The following is a 17,508-nucleotide window of genomic DNA, read 5'->3' on the forward strand; positions in this document are numbered from 1 at the left end:
TACTTTCATTGCATGGTCTACTTGGTCCTAGATGATGATGGTTCTGCTTGCATAACCAGTATGGCCATCTTGAAAATCTTTTTGTCTTTACTTATGTACTGGCAGCCAAAATTTCAACTTCGAAATTCTGTGTGGATTTTATAACCAATAGAGAGATCTTTATAAAACTAAATGAAAAAAAAAAAAAAGATTATACGTCTGCCTCATCTGGTTCAAAAGTAATGGGTAAAAATATTCTTTATAAAATGCCGAGATTTTCTTCAAATTTGTCAAATTGCATAAATGGCCAAATTAAGTAGTTGATATTATTGAAACTAATTGCAGTTTAAGTCGGGAGCTTTCCAGATCTCTTATGTAGAGACTTTGCTCAGTTTTTTTTTTGGAACTCAATTCTCTGAAATAACAATGTAGCAGACGCCCAAAATTAACGATTTTCACTAAACTGGTCAACGGCAAATACAGCCACAAATATTAAAAATTCAATATCTTGGCCATTTATTTATCAATTTTTAAAATGTAAAGTATATTGTGTTCAGATTGCTGTAATCTATCTAATGATTCTATATTCTGAGGATTTAAAAGTTTTTTTTTAAAACATTTCCCCACCCCCTGGGCAGAACTCACATGACATCAACATGCAACCACACAAAAAAGTAAAATATGCACTGTGCAGAAGAGCACAACCAATAACAATATTTTATTGAAATGTTAAAAGCATGTTATATAGCAAATTCAGTGCCAAGTAAAGTTTACTCCTAAATAAATGACCATATCAACATGGGTTTTTTAATAAAAGAGTTCTGATGACGTCTGGTTGGACCTAAATGAAAATATTGCCGATCTGAAATCCAGTCTGGCCAACACTGTTACCAACTTGATTATATTTTTGATAGTTTCTCCTCCTGATTGGATGGTCATATCAGTATTGAGTTTTCATCGAAAAGACTCCTTATGATGTCTACTTGCTCCTAAATGAAAATGGTGCTGATCCAATATGGACACCATGTATTTTAAAATTCCTTTTATAACTTGTCCTGAGTGGATAATCATAAGAACATGATATTTTTGCTAAAGAACTTGCTTCAATGTCTAATTGGTCCTAAACAAATCTGGTGCTGATCTGATATCGAACATGGCAGTGAGTCTTTGTGCTAAAAATACTTTACTGATGTGTGTTCACTGCTTACGTTTATGTCCATTTCAGCAAGAGGAAATGACCAAGAATCACTTCCTCAGATGTTTTTCTGTTGTTTAGAAACAAGGAAAAACCCTTATTCACATAGTTCAGCAAACTCTGCTCAACTCCGCCAATCAGTCGTGGATTTAAATCATTGCATATACTAGAGGTTGCAAATCAATACTGATTTCATACTCATTTGGATCTTTTGTTATCCGAGATTTTCAAAAAACTGGTAAAACTTTTTCTTTTAATCAAGAGGAATATATAATTACACTCTCCAGGAACGCATTTCATGATGAGAGACTGCATTGATAATGACTAGATCGAGATGAAATGGTTGACAGGTTATCATATTTCAAAAATGTGACATGCTTTGCTAGCATAGAACAATTGCAGACGGATAAAACTAAGCTAACCCTTTCATTTTTCATTATTAAGGGATGCATAAAATGGATAATTTAATATTGGTCCTTGCATAGCTTGACAATGATCACACTACATGGATATAACAACATTGGGAGGTATATATGACACTTCATTATTTCAGCTTCACAAGTTTGCTGAACAGAAAATGTGCATGAATTTAGATTTACAGAATATAATTTACAAAATTTAGCATGCAATACACTGATCACCAGTCTGAAATTGATTTTCATCAGTCGAGCATTTGTTCTCAACCATTGCCAAAAATAAGCATTAATAGTATTGGATTTACCGTATGTTCTAGATGCTACGAGTCTGAGTATGTTGGAAGGCAATAATAAACCACAGGGAATTTGTCTGCTACAAATCATGTCGCACTATAGGGCTTCAGATGCCCCAGACCTGAAAAGGACAGAAATTATGATGAATACAAATGTTAATTTGCCTTTCCTTGACCACTGGAAAAATGCCAAGCCATGTAATGATTATGACGAGAAGAGGTCATTTATGTTATGTTCTGCGTGTATTTCATACCTAGTCGGCCAATCGTTCAAGTGCCTTTTTCGAAAAGCTTGTGCAATTTTATAACTGACCCATTGATAGTACGTAACTGTATTCCTCTCAATCTCAAGACCCTGATTCCCTGAGCCTGTACAAAGCTCAGTTCACAAGAGTTATTAACCAGATCAGATGGTTGATTTCTGTCCTGATAAGACCAACACCCACTGATGGCTTGGAGAAAGCTAGCATTTAACACACATTTCCTCTGATAGCCAAGTCAAAGTTCATCTCAGGTTGAGCAGTCAAGTAGTCTCTGACCTATCCCACTGCATTTTGGGTATTTTGACAACAAAAATGTTGTAAAATCTAAAAATGGGGTCTGGAAGGTAAGAGGACTCTGGACTATTAGACAAGTGAATTGTAGCATTTGGGGCTACTGACAGCATATAAATTAATGTTGTTTTCCCATCTGTTACATTGAACTAGCTTTGAGTGGCAAATGTGTTCTGCTTTATTTGGAACTTTTTATATCTTTTATTTTGAGAACATTTAGACTTGATCATCATTAATAATTTTCCATAAATACCTTAACAGTTCTACATTTTCAGCAATATCACACAGACTTTATCAGCGACTACTGTTGATCATGTGACCTTTAATGATCACAAGATATAAGGAGACTGGTGTAGATGGTTGGGATTCAAGCCTATTGTCCCTGTTTAGTTTTGACCTCCACTATCTTATTTCAAATGCTTTGTTCACCTTCCTTTTCCAAATGTTGTCCTCTGATGTGATGTCTGATTACGAATGATGTAATGACCCATATTGCTAGTGTTCATGTAGGACCAATGACTCTCTACTGATGTCTTCCTTGATTCTTGTTTATTTCCCCGATATAGTCATTCTCACAATCATAGCATTTGATACAAAAAAACAACACCACATTTTTTAACATTTTCTGTTTGACCTTCATATGTGTAAGTTGTTATCTTAAAGAGTTGTATAGTTTGTGATATATGTTGATCCCATGTTTGAATGCTCTAGGACTTCTAAGGTATCATGGATATATGGCATACTGATGTTGATTCTGTTTTGGCCACTCCTAGTTTAGTTTGTTATTTTATTTATTTTTTTTCACTTTTCTGAAAGTTTGAAAATTCATTCTGGATAGCCCTTTACCCTTACTGCAACTTTCATATGCTCTATTTCTAACATTCTGTCTCATCAGTGACTAGGGAATTAGCTCTGTGCATTAAAGATTTCACTACTGGCCTCTTGTGTTCAATATTCAATAATTTTGTCACAGATCATTATGTGACTGAATTCAATGGAAAAAAATACCAAAAACAGATGTACGTAACAGATGATGAAACAGTATGTCCGAAAGTTAATTAATGTTGTCTGTATAAATTTCATACCACTACATTTCTCATCCGTCAGTTGTAATACATTACTATTGTTCAGCTGCTTTCTGCTACTGTCACGTTTGCTCTTGGCAAAGTCAATTATAGTTCTCAGCTGAAGAATTTGAACATAGTCGATATCTTGCGTCTCCATCCATCCCAAAGCACACTCTAATCCTTTGACTGCTTCTGTTGCTAATGGTGGACTATCCTCAGGTGTGGTGTCCTCGCTGTCATCATCAGAAGCATCACCATCGTCAGCATCACAATTGGTGTTTTTGAACTTAATATTTTTAATAATTTCTGCTTCCAAAATGTGGTCAGCAACTGTGCAGTTATTATCAAAATTGAGCCATTCATCAACACTTTCACATGGCTGCATCAGCTCCCCAAATGCCGTCTCAGATTGGAACTCATCATTCTCAGAAAATCCATCAAATAAACTATTATCATCATCACTGATGTTGCCTCTGTTTTCCTGTGTAATAGTAAATGCTGCCCCAAGTCCATTCTTCCAGCAGTTCTCAATACAGCGTGGCGTAATGGCATCCCAAGATTTGCCGCCGAGGTGTCTCCTGCTAGTCTTGCTTTTTTCCTCATCATTCCCTCACATTCATGCATATCCACAACCATCTCTCTTAATTTTGCTTCTTCCCTCTTCCATCCTCGAACTGTTGATTCATTCACACCTAAATATTTAGCTACCTGTGATTGTTTAACACTGGACGTAATCCTGTCCAATGCTTCAATCTTTTCTTTAACAGTAAAAGCTTTACATTTCCATTTCCCATTTTCCATCCTGAATGTCCACTAATTAACACTTTTACTCCTATTGGTTTGAAAGACTACAGCAAGAATAATTGTCATTAAACAATGGGGGTATATTTGTAGGAAATGGACGACATTATTTACCAGTCAACAGATTGCATAAGACAACACCACCAAGCTACATGCACATGTTGGCGGCTTTTGTTTCTTTTAATGTTTTATAAATTGTTGCCCCCTAATTTGAACAAGTTTAGCTCAGCAGTTGACGTTGATGATGAGCAGTGTACTTAAATTAATTGATTAATAAATTCTGGCGAGAATCTTCAACTGCCGCATTGGTTGTTGCTTAGTTGTGTACGCAATTTAGAGAACATGTGTCGGATATTATTAGAGCAACGATTGTATACGGAATGCATTCAAGACAAACACAAAGTAGACATGATGGCTTCATTGCTCAAGGATCCGTAATAATAATATTAACACTTATGAGCTATCATTTTTCAGCAATAAACAAAGATCAAAGTTCTCAAAAGACCCAGCCACTGGTTCGGATACTCGAATTTCCGATGTTTATTTTGGCACAAAACTATAAGAAATTAGTTACATTTTTAAATTTTAGGAGCCACACAATGATTATTTTATATTCGAATTTGTGTGTGATTTCCTCTCCAAAACCATAATAAATTTTCTACACGTTCTTTTTCACACTTTTAAGAAGAGTATGAGAATAATACATGTATATGATATTTCATCCACAGTCGTCTTATATTCAAATTTATGTGCAATTTCTTCTCGAAAATGATAATAAAACTCTTTGCATATTTTATTTTTCATACTTATAAGAATTTTTTGGTTTTTGAGAAAAATACCTGTAATAAAGTACCTGAAATTTCGGGAGCCATGCCACGACCACGTTATATCCGAATTCATGTTATAACAGAACGCGTTATAGCGGGGTCCCACTGTATGATCTATCATGTGCTAAAAATGTAATTCGTGTATGCTAAAAATGGGATTACACTCACAAAAATCCCCCCCACCAATGTTTTTCTTGGTTTGACCAAATTGTTTAACTCTTTACCTTCTGCAAGTACTTGCTGCCCTGGCTACTAAGCCTGATAAGCAGCCTGCCTTCTAGCAGCTGTTTGTAGGCTGAACCCCAGAGTATCATAATAGCTGCCTGAGTGAGAACTTCTTGAGTTATTTACATGCTGTCTACATTTTCTGTATCAATTTTGTCCCATGCAAGCTATGTAATTTAATGAAAAATAAAATTTTAAACACTTACCAATGTTTTGTGCCACTCATTTCCACCAACAAGTACATATAATCCACAGGAATCAATGTTTATATTCACATATTTATAATAAAAAATATATCTCAATATATGTGTTAAAAATGTATATTAGATTACTTTTCTCACCACTATTTAGCACACCAGTGTGTCCACTATTTTATTGCAGATTTGGTAATTTTGTATGATATTGCCTGAAGCACGTAAAAAGAAATCTATTTCCCTCGCATTTTCTTCTAAAATAAATGCTGGCCCTGAAACTGCTGTAAAGTCGTCCACATTTACCGGTCTCACGTGTTCCGACCAGATTTGATTGTCTCATGTTTCAGATAAATCTGAAATGTTAGGTGTCAAAATAGGACTTATACTAACGTCCAATTCTTCATCTTGAATCTGGTTCAAATTAATATAATCACTTTCAAATCCTTCAAAACTTCCATCAGAATCATCGTCGGAATACATGAATGTTGACATTTTGTTTTACTGTCACCATTGACCTCGTTTTCAGTAGAATTTCCCGCTTATATGCTGTAAAACTACTAATACAATACGTTCATCATTTTATGTAAGGACTTTTTTCATTGGCTAAATATCATAAAAGAGAATGGATGTTTGTAATTTTATCCAGTACAAAGCTTTAATATGAAACGTGTATATGCATATCTGGGGTTTCCCAACCCTTGGCCGGAAACGCATGTATGAGCCAGCCGGGACAGAGAGAGTATTATTAGCAGCTTGTATATGCGTCTCTGGGGTTACAAGGCTATTTTTATGGTCGCATATATGCGTTAGCAGAAGGCAAAGAGTTAAGATAGATTTGTTCATTAAGATATTTCAACAGATTTGAAGATCGTACAGTGATAATTGTAACTGAAAATAGAAAAGCTCTGCAGAATTGAAAGCCTTCAGATTCATACAATTGATGCATTTTTACTAAAAGATATGGTAGAAGAGCATATAAACAACTTTGTCAGAAAAGAAAGAAAAAAACACTTAACAGAATTTGATTAGCATTGACAGAAAGCATACAGATTATTGAGGTCTGCCAAGGTAGGAAAATATTACTGATGTCATACAATATGACTGAAGACATTAGCAGAGAAGAGCCTCAAAACAGTTGTTTTCATTGCATATACAGTCAGCAGCATTTCTATAATTTTCTGCTGAAAGCATACTGCTAGCCCTTATTTCTTGGTCAAGCTGCATTTGAAGCAGATGTGAACCAGGTGAGTGATGTAAAGCCCAATTGAGCCTCTTGTTAAAGGGGAGGGGTTGAATGGCAATGTGGTTAATTTTTTCATTGTCCTTTTTTTTTAACGACAAATATAAGAAATGGTAATAATAATAATGAAATGAGATTATGACCATCTTAAATCTTGTTACAAATAGTTGTACTGATCAGTTGTCTTTTCACTGTAGTCTTTTTTGACTGTTTTGAATTCAGTTATTTTCTTTCTGTCTGCAGAATCGTGAACTACAGATAATGAGAAAACTTGAGCATTGCAATATTGTGAAACTGAGGTACTTCTTCTACTCCGCTGGTGAAAAGGTAAGAAAACATGTAGCAGTTTCACTATTATGCAGACATGTATCATTTAGTGTTCTCATTCATGTAGGATTTTGTGAAACGTGATTGACAGCACTTTTCATATATGTTGGCCCAGTTCATGCTGTTCAGTTAATTTCTATCAATTTCTCGTTGAAAGCAAAGAAAACCTGATCAAAACACTGCTGGATTGTGCAATTTTTATGATTGGTAATGCTTTCACAGGTTATTAGTCACAAGGGGTAGACTGACTACTTGCTTTGACTGTACTAATTCAGGGTTGCATCTAGGATTCATGATCGTGACAATGCCCCAAAATTTAGGATTTCCCACAAAATGTTTTAATTCTGTGCAGACAAAATCACAAAAAAATAAGAATTCTGTGCATTTTTTTTTGTGATGAGTGCACTATTTTAATAATATTTTTACTGTAAAATTCCCGGTTGTCACTGCGGATATGTTCTACTTGTGTAGTTATAAAAATCACATTTCTGTGTGTCACATGCTCACTTCTGATTGGTTACTTTGAAAAGTCATGTGATCATGTTTATTGTAGATGCTCATGTGGTGGGACAATGTGTTCAATGGCAAAATCAGTTAAAACTCTTTACTTTTTTTCATTACTTTAGAAGTAACACAGTGCAGATGTCCCTGTCAATTGGCATGATGACATCAAACAAACACTTCCTCCGTCTAATCCCATATCAAATGATGTTAATGATGTGCCTTTACTTTTACGCTTGTCTGTATATGGGCTCTACATTTCCGATACCATAAACTAAAATAAAAATCAATTAAAAGTTTTCGTCATTTTTATTATCGTCTCTTTAATACCACTCATATAAATTTGAGAATATTCTTTAAAAAAATCACTGCTGTGTAAGAAAAGCATGAGTACTTTCCATATTTGCTATTAATGGCAATTGTATTTGACTCATTTCCAAGAAAACAGATGGGTTTCTTCAAATTTGAACTTTGCCTCACATATTCATTATATTGTTAAGCTAGTTAGTTAGTGGACCAGTCTATATATTTAAAGAAAATGGCACCACATGTTAAGCAAAACATTTTATGATGCGAGATGTGGATGTTATAGACCAGAAAATGTTGGATCAGATTGATCTTTTTAAACTTAAGAAATAACAGATTAGAAAAAAGGACAAATCAACACCTTTACAATCTTTAAAAGAAGAATGTGAAAGTAATGTGATACAGCACACTGAGCACAGGATCATGTTCAGTGTAAAATTCTAGTTCATGATAATTCAGTGAATGTTACACATGTAGACTAGTTAAAATGAATGCTAAATATAAATAATTTGTCACTGTGTCTTGTGTTTGTATTCTGGTTCAAGTCCGTATCAGCTTTTCCCATTTGTTGAATTTTGACCAGCTGTAGAACTAGGTTCATTCATAATTGTCATTGGTCTGTTGGCTAAAGTACACATGACTGTCGAATTTGCCTTTAGCACTAATGCCATCCCAGCTGATCTGTGACTTAATCTCTGTAAAAACAGAAATCCATCTTATTGTTGACTTTTGTTTATTGACACCTGGATGGCAACAGATCACATTAAGGGTTAGTGGCAGCTTGTCTTATGAACTTTATGTAATTTGTTGCAATGCTGCTTAAAAGAGTATAATTTTTTTGGTGACATATTTGAAAGTGAGTTCTGTAATATCAGTATTTACGAGTGAATTATAAGATTTACTTTTGTGTTAGATGTGTACAGGAAAAGGAAATCTTGTTCTGTGATCAGGATTGTGATTTTGAGGGATTCACAGAGTATGTTTAAGACGTTAAAGCTGTGCTAAAGGGACATTTTAACTCATTTAACAATGTTCAGACAGGATCAGAATTGATGAGGATCCCTAAATGTTAAAATGTAAGAATGATGCTGACATCATCCATTTCTTTCTGGATGCCAAAAGAGAAAACTTTTATCCACAGGAAGTATGATCTATTGAGAGTGACCAGGAGGACCCATTGGACACTGCTGTGTCCAAAACAGTATTTGCATTCAAGAAAAGACTGATGTGGCTAGAAAGCCATGACATTGAGACCTTGAAAATGATGCAGCTGAGAACTATCTTTGATTTTGTGGAAGAAAAAGCAAGAATGGTCTGGTCTCAGACAACATAAAATCTCAAAATACTTCACCGTAGGAAATGCACATCATTTGAGTGAACATTGATTATTATATTTGGATTATTACTATCTGTGAATAAATGTATTTGTTTCAGACATCGATGGATTTTGTATGTGGGTTTGTCATTTTGTTGTTTCTTTCTGCTGCTTCATGTTTTGGAATCGCAGAAGTGTGCTGAATATGATGTGCCATCACTTGGTCACTAATCATGATATGTAACTGAAAACAAGATATTTTATTGATATAAATGAACTTTACTCTGCCCTTCTTTTGTTTGTTTTTTTACAGATGTTCATTTGTTTAATTGAAAACTGGGTGTAGAAGTTGTAAATATGCAATTTTGAATTCTTCATTAAAAAAGAATTAGCTTTTAATGTCCAGATGCATTGGCCTCAAGTGCAAGTGATTTTTAAAAAAACAAACATTTTAAATCAATTTTAAATTGTGTTTATTGTTATTCACTCTCTGATCTATCATATGTGAGACAGTATGTGTTGAAAGAAAGCAACCTTAGCTTGGTTATTGTTTTTATTTACTTTTTGAAATAATGTGCTATCAGACACAATGGAATGTTTAAACACCTTGCATTGAAAAAACCTAATTTTCATAAACTAGCAGTGTTACTTTACATTATTTGTCATTTTGTTTACACACACACACACATCCAACAAAAAAGTACACATAATTTTTGCTATACTGCTGTACAATACACAATGCTGTAGGCAGTTATTTACCCCAACTACTACATTATAACAGATAATAGCTGTAATGAAGATGAATTAATGTGAAAGCTTTGATTATTTTTTCAGATTTTATGTTTAAGACTAAGTTTGGAATCAGAAGTTCAGAAAATACACCATCAAACTTTACAAGAAAAAAACAATTTTTTCAAAACCAGGGAGCTGAAGTATACAGTATAGTACATTTTTTATAATGGGTAATGTTATCGTAAGATTTATAAATTTCTTCCCTTAAAATTCTTGTTTCGAAACGCACTATAGAATCTTATTTCCATGTATATTTTACGATTCCAAAAAGACCCGTAGACTAGCAGAAAGAAGCATCATCTCTTTAAAGTGCTATCTGTTGATTATATATTGCCCCATGTTCACATCTTGTGACATCACATGAAATATTCCATTAATTTATTTTCATCTCTGTTGAGAATTGTTCTCATAGTGTTGTGTGGTGGGATATAGGGTAGATACATTTGGCACAGTCACAACACCCATCAGTGAACACTGTCGGAGATGAGTTCCCTTGGAGAAGGCAGTATTAGCATTATTTTCAAAGGAAATATCTTAATATAAGGCTTAGTTTTATGATTTTGATATTAGACTTGTGCAATTTTTTTATTATTTTTTTTTTCCCTTTCTCAGAAGGACGAAGTTTACTTGAACCTTGTACTGGAGTATGTTCCTGAAACTGTGTACAGAGTTGCCAGACAGTATAGTAAATCAAAGCAAACTATACCAATACTTTACATTAAGGTAAGATTAATACAGTGATCAATTTTAAAGGGAATCATTGTGCAAATCGTGCAAAATTTGTATGAATTTGCATGCTTGGAGACTAGTGAATTGTGACAACTTATCACCTCTCAAATTGTACGTGTGAAACAAATTTGTAATTTATCTTTTTATGCAGAGATATTTAACCAGTGAATGAAGGTGCTGATGGAAATTAGCATAGAATGAGTGATGGGGCAGATTTCAAACTGCTCAAGTTTATCACATTGTGTAAATTAAAAGAAAATTGTAGAATAGGACTGGTTGTAGTCAGTAGTTTTCCTTCTTCACTAACAAATACAAGTACATGTTGCTGCAGCAGTCTTTAGCATCTGCAGAAAATAAATTGTGATAGATTTTGTTGGTATTCGACCTTATTCCCAATCCTGGATTTGTTCTAGATATGATTTTCTTTGCACAAGGAAATTGCATTATTTCTTTTGTTTTTGAAGATAACATTGTAATGTCTTCCAAGTGTAACTGAGACACAAAATTAATAACATGTTTTCAAATCATTCATATTGTACAAAACAAACGGAGTTAAATGGGACCATCATTAAATGGCATAAAACTCATTGCAACCAACAGGTAGTCTGTTTGAAAATATTGTTGATATCTTCCCATCAATGTGATAACTATATTTCTGTCTGTAGTGTGCATACTGGAAATACAACCAAGACTGTCAACATACATGAAAGGTCATCACCTACCTTCCAGAGATTAAAAGAATTAAAGCTCATATATGTGTATCAATACGTATATAATCGCAGGCTGCTTATCATGAACATCATGTAAAAAATGTATTATTTTTCACTAGGAATACTTAACTGGTTCTATTACTGTCAAACCTTCCCACACCTCCCAAAAAATATGAGTATTCTCGTTGATATAGCCACCTACCAGTTGTAAGAGGAGGTAATCGGTAAGATTTTTTTTTTCCTGACTATTTGAAATATTGACTGGAAAGACAATATTTTTTCATTCTTGCAGGATTGCTGCAGATTTTATTAGCTAATCTGATTTGGGTTAGCATTCTTGGAAAAACACAGTTTGCTAAAATAATCTTTTTCATTTTATTTGTTACCATAAAAATGCCTGTTGACAAACTGGTGTCATCCAAGTATTTTCCATGTATGCCCTGAAGATATTGTATAACATAGGAAATATATATTTTTAAAAAAAAATAAGAATTAGATGTTTTTGTCAAATTAAGGATATGCAGTTAGTAGGTCACCATATATTTAAGTATGTTTGTAAGTATTATATAGTTGTTTTGAGACAGTCAGTGAAGTGGGAGAGTGCATCCACACCTGGGTCCATACAAAATGTTGCTGCCTTATTAAGACCATGATCACTTTGTGTTCCTGAAGTTTCTTGAAATAATCACATTTTTCCTTTTCATATTTTATTTCTTTGTCCCATCTTTATTAAACATTTTTTGATGTAAATTATTGTTCAAAAGAAGAAAAAAATGATTAAAATGTTTAGTTTCTCATAGAATATTCCTTGTCCTCACTAACAGGTCAAAGTTACTCTCAGGAAATAATATATCATTATTACTGAATTTAAAATATAATTAAAAGTGATTTAATCTTGTGCATTTGTATTCGTAATTCACATTACAGGAGTTATTTGCCTTGGGAAGGGGATCAGATGCATCATATAAAGCTGTTAAAATGTGATTATCATAGTCTGTTTTGTATTATTTTTAACTTTTTGTTGATTCTTTATATGATATTATAGTCCAGCATTCTCTTGAAAACACATACACGATGTATAATCCTACTTCCCGGATCATTGTTTTCAGTCAGCAATCATCTTTTGCTCGCAACAATTTTAGATGATCATTTTCATGAATTTAGTAGATTTCATGCAAAATATTACCAGTACTTAAAATCTTAATGGTTATTGTTTAAAAAGAATCATACTTACCATCATTGGATTATGATGAGTCAACTTAGAGTAGTGGATTGGAAGTTGATAGAAACTTACCATTTAGCCATTTGATAAACATACATACGAATGTGTGTGAACGTGTGCATGCATATACATACATCAAGGCTCGAATTTAACACATATTTCTTTGTAGCCAGAAGGACTAGTATATTGAGAAATTTACTAGTCCTGCCCAATCTTTAGTAGTCCTGTTCACAGAACAATATCACACAGTTTTCGTGTACATTCACCAATTAAATTTTAAAGTTTGAACAACCCACAACAAAACTGGATGTTTTCTGTGTTTATTTTTGCGAATTGCTTACACCAGTTACACCACATAACGTTCCTTTCCTTGTCATAATTCGGCCATTCCCTGTATTTTGTAATTTCTTCTGAAATTTTCCATTAGGCTTTTCCCTATCATAAGAATTATTCCTCATCATTCTCATTCAACTTTTGCTTTTTTCCGGTGGCTGAACACCTTTCATCAAATGCCACATTTTGCCTGTCTTATAAGGAGGGAATTGTGCCTCGTTTTGAAATAGGAGATGTTATAGTATAGCTGACGCAAATTATTTAAAGCAAGGAAAGGAATGGCACAGTGTCCTTTATATAAGAAAGTCAGAGCAAGAAACATGTTTCAAAACGTGTCTTTGCCCCCTCCCACAATTAAATTGCCTCTCTCTAACAAAGACTTAACTTAAGCGGATGTTCTGCAGGATCAAAGCAGTGGCTATTGTAAACACTGTTATAAAATATTAGCATCAGAAGATAGTGTTAGTTTCAGCTTGGAAGAGGTGTGTTCCCATCAAACTAAGCCATCTGACACTCGGTGCGTTTTATTTAACAGCTCCAATTGCGGTATCATAAGTCGTAAGTTTGGTAATTGTTCCTAATTAATCGAACCTCAATGTATTGTTGAAATTAATAATAAGGCGGAAAATTTTCAAATCTTAGATGCCCATGCTCAGAGATTTTAATTCCCAACAAATGTATGGCATTCTGCTTGGATATCTCCATGTGTGTTCAATTATTTGTTCATTCTTGTAAGGGAAAAATATAAAAACTATTCTTATCATCATAGAAAAAGTAGTTGTATGGAAAGGATGTGTCAATAACGTAATCATAATAAATTGATTTAATTCTTATAATTATTTCGATGGAAATCTAAAATATGTAGTTTCTTGTTTGTGACTGTTGGAGCGTTTAGGTAGCAAGCCAAAAAAAAGATCTTTAAACCAAAACAAAAAACGTGCAAACTAATTTCTTTGAGTAGTTTTGCCGTTTGCTTTTGTGTGGTAATACAGCTTTGTAGTTTGTTACTGTGGTCGAGTGAAAAAAGTGTGATACCACATCATTTTTTCATTTAATTCGTTATCAGATTAATTAGGATCAATTGCCAAACTTCCATTGTTAATGACGGGACCATAATTTGCGCTGTTAAGTGAAATGCACAAAATCAGATGGATTCTTGTTATAGAAACACACCTTTCCGAGGCAGAAATTGACTTCATCTTCTCATGCTAATATTTTATTACTGTGTTTACAATGGCCACTGCTTTGATTATACAGAACATCTGCTAAGTCAAGTCTTTATTAGGGAATGGCGTAAACAAACGCTGACTATTGATAACCAGAACTTACTAGCCCATCGGACTATAAACATTATAAATGTTACCAGCCCGACAGGAAATCTAATTTCAAGCCCTGTACATACATACATACTTACGTACATATGTACATCACTTTTGAAATTTCAGCATACTGCACATTTTGCAGTACTGCTTGGATATATTGGACTTTCATTCGTTTTTTTGTTTCTTTCTTTCAGTTATATATGTACCAGCTGTTTCGCAGTTTGGCATATATTCATTCACAAGGGGTATGTCACCGAGATATTAAGCCACAAAATTTGCTTCTTGACCCAGAAACTGGTGTTCTCAAACTTTGCGACTTTGGAAGGTAAGAGGTTGTTTAAAATCTTTTTATGTTTTTATTTATTTGTCATCTTTGAAATTGTAAATATCATAATACACCACTCCCTCGATAACATGTGAACCCGCTTATAACGTGGTGTCAGGCATGGATCCCATTTTGTAAAGCCGAAAATACCCCAAAAATGTATCCTTATTTGTTGAACTTGAAGAAATTCTCAATCAAAAGTGGTAACAGAAACTTTGATGTATCGCTCGTTTTAGTGTTGAAAACAGTAGATAGGACCTGGAAATTTTAATCAGCACTATGAAATATCAAATTAAAAAATAGCTCATACAATTTTTTACATTTTTTTTCCAACATTCCTAGTACACCGCAATTAGCGCTATATAAGGAAATTTCGATCAATGAAAATGTCACTTACGCCGAGTGGAGGCAGTACTTTAATAAATAAATACAAATTAAATTTAAAAAATTTATCAATTGAAATTTGTGTTCTGGTTCCATCTTTTAGTTCCTTTTAAGTGTTATCCTCATAAATGCAATGTGTCCTCATGTAACTAAACATAAAATGCATTAATCTACCATAACAGCTATGTCCGCTAGCGTTTCTCTGAGAACCTAATTAAGTGCCGACCATGTTTTGATAACTGACTTCCGGAAGCATTTGTTTTATTGCTGCACTGAATTAAAAGCTGTCCTCCTTTGTATTATCACGTTAATTATGTCTTTTGAATATAAAAAAAGGAGTTGGAATAAAAGAAAAGTTAGAAGGCACAAAAATCAATTGTTTTTCAATAGTGCGGTCTATGTTTGTGGATCCCGTTGTGCGCGAGTTATCGAGGGAGATGTGTATGGCAGGGAAAAAACATAAAGGAATTTAAGTGGGGGCCCCAAGTGGTCTAAAGTGCTCTCCATTATGGATCACTGCTGTCTCATGTCTGTCTGCGTGGGTTCGAGTCTCGGATTCTGCCAATGTTGGTATGTTAGAAAGCTTGCCAGTAGCTTCTCGTGGGTTGTGGTTCTTTCCGGTGGGGTTCTGGGTTCTTGCTACACCATTAATACTGGCCGCCATGTTTAGCCTATCATGTGCTGAAAAATGGCATTAAACCCTACAACAACAACAACTGTTTAAGCAGGTGTCCAGCCATGTTGTTTGTCCTATAATGGAATGGTTTGTAAACCAATGATATTATAAGTTAGAGTAACATATATTTTGTTGTTTTGTTTTTTTGGTGGTGGGGTTGAGATATGAACGTTTTTTTTTTTGTTTTTTTTTAAATTTATTCTAACTTCACTTGTTCAGTTTCTACATCTTACATCCGTAGTTGAAGATTAATGAGAGCTGGTATAATCAGGATTCATATGGTCTTTGAAGGTCGCTCACAGTTTGGGGAAAATGAGGTAGCATTTTCAAGGCCTTGAAAGTTTGGGAAACTCGAGCAGATTACCCTGAGGTCTTTAAAAGTCTTTGAAAATTGAAATAAATCCAGATATTTTACTTTCTTTCCATAATCACAAACAAAATTGTCCAAGGTTCTTAGATTCGCATGTAGTCGAGTTTTCCTGGTTTGTTTCCTCTGATGACCTGTTCAGTTTCATTTCATCATTGAAATGATATTGTAGTACTTTGCATTTGTTGTTTCCTCATATAACATAACTTTTATACAACATGTTAGCAAAAATAGGTCTTGGAAATCTATGTTTGCGGTCTTTGACAGTTTGGGGAATGTCTTTGAAATTATCATTCAGAATTCTGTGTGAACTCTGAATGAATTGACTTAAAGGCCTGTTGAAAGAAGGAGTCAAAGTGACTTGGTGTTTAGTATGCCAGATTCACAACCAATATGCTGCAGGTTTGAATGCAACCACCAAATTAGCCAGGTTTGGATACCATGGCACATCCTTGGGTTGGCATGGTCTATTCCATTTGTCTTCAGCAATAAAAAAAAAAACTGCTTGTGCTGCTGTGTGATTAAGTACCAAAACCAAACCTGCTAAAGGATCTAAAAGTTCTGCCACATGTTTTTAGGGGCAGATAAAATTGTCATAAAAAATGGAATCGTGTGAATGTAGTAAATAATTATGAGAATGGCCTCCTTGCTATAATTAGTGCTAACAGGGGCAAGTATAGTTAGGCAGATTCTCAAGATAGAATTACTAGGGCATATTGTATCAACAAAGCTGATTTGGGTTATTCATGGGATTTGTAATTGATTGTTTGTCTTGCCTTTAAATATGGTTCGTACATCCATTAAAAGTCTTGAATTGGAAGGGTTGCATTGGCAGATCCTTAAATTTGTTGATTAACTTCCTTGACTTGTTTCCAAAAATGTCTTAAGATTTTCTTAGGAAATACAAAATGATGAAACTTAATTAAAAAATGTCTTTTAAATTCTAACTTTCTATTTGTTCCAAAATATAATTAACAAATTAATTCAATGAAATAAATTTGGGTGGATCAGATGACACACAGCACAAGCAGTCACCAGATGAGATTGAGTCCCTTTTCAGTAGTAGTTAACTAATTAGTTACTTTTTTTCTACTGTTGTACCTATTTTAACATGAAGAAGGTTCCATTTTGTTAAGAAAAAATACCTCTTGGTAGCATTTTAAACTCTTGTCATAGTCTTAGACAAACAAATCTCAGGGTCTACAAATCATGTTTAAAGAATAGGCCAGCTGAGATAACAATTCCACTCTTCCAACAGCAACAACATTGATTTCAAAGTTAGATTCTTTAGGAAGTTTTATGAAAATTGTTTGTAGTGAGGTAGCGTTATACAGGGATGGTCCTGGCTTTTAAAAAGCTGTCGCCAAAAAAATCGCCAACCTCAATATTTTGTCGCCAATTTTCCAAA

General features: G+C 34.0%; 1 protein-coding gene across 1 annotated transcript in view; it reads left to right on the forward strand.

The window, feature by feature from the left end:
• LOC149793460 (glycogen synthase kinase-3 beta-like) overlaps positions 1 to 17,508 on the forward strand; it is a 71,986-nt gene that overhangs the window by 19,457 nt on the left and 35,021 nt on the right. The window contains exons 3-5 of the mRNA XM_089967454.1: positions 7,035 to 7,118; positions 10,645 to 10,755; positions 14,543 to 14,673. Of these exons, the coding sequence (XP_089823580.1) occupies positions 7,035 to 7,118; positions 10,645 to 10,755; positions 14,543 to 14,673 (326 nt within the window). The remainder of the gene's footprint in view (positions 1 to 7,034; positions 7,119 to 10,644; positions 10,756 to 14,542; positions 14,674 to 17,508) is intronic.

The sequence above is a fragment of the Sinohyriopsis cumingii genome, chromosome 8, assembly GCF_028554795.1.
Source record: "Sinohyriopsis cumingii isolate HCF-2022 chromosome 8, ASM2855479v2, whole genome shotgun sequence".
NCBI classification, from domain to species: Eukaryota; Metazoa; Mollusca; class Bivalvia; order Unionida; family Unionidae; genus Sinohyriopsis; species Sinohyriopsis cumingii.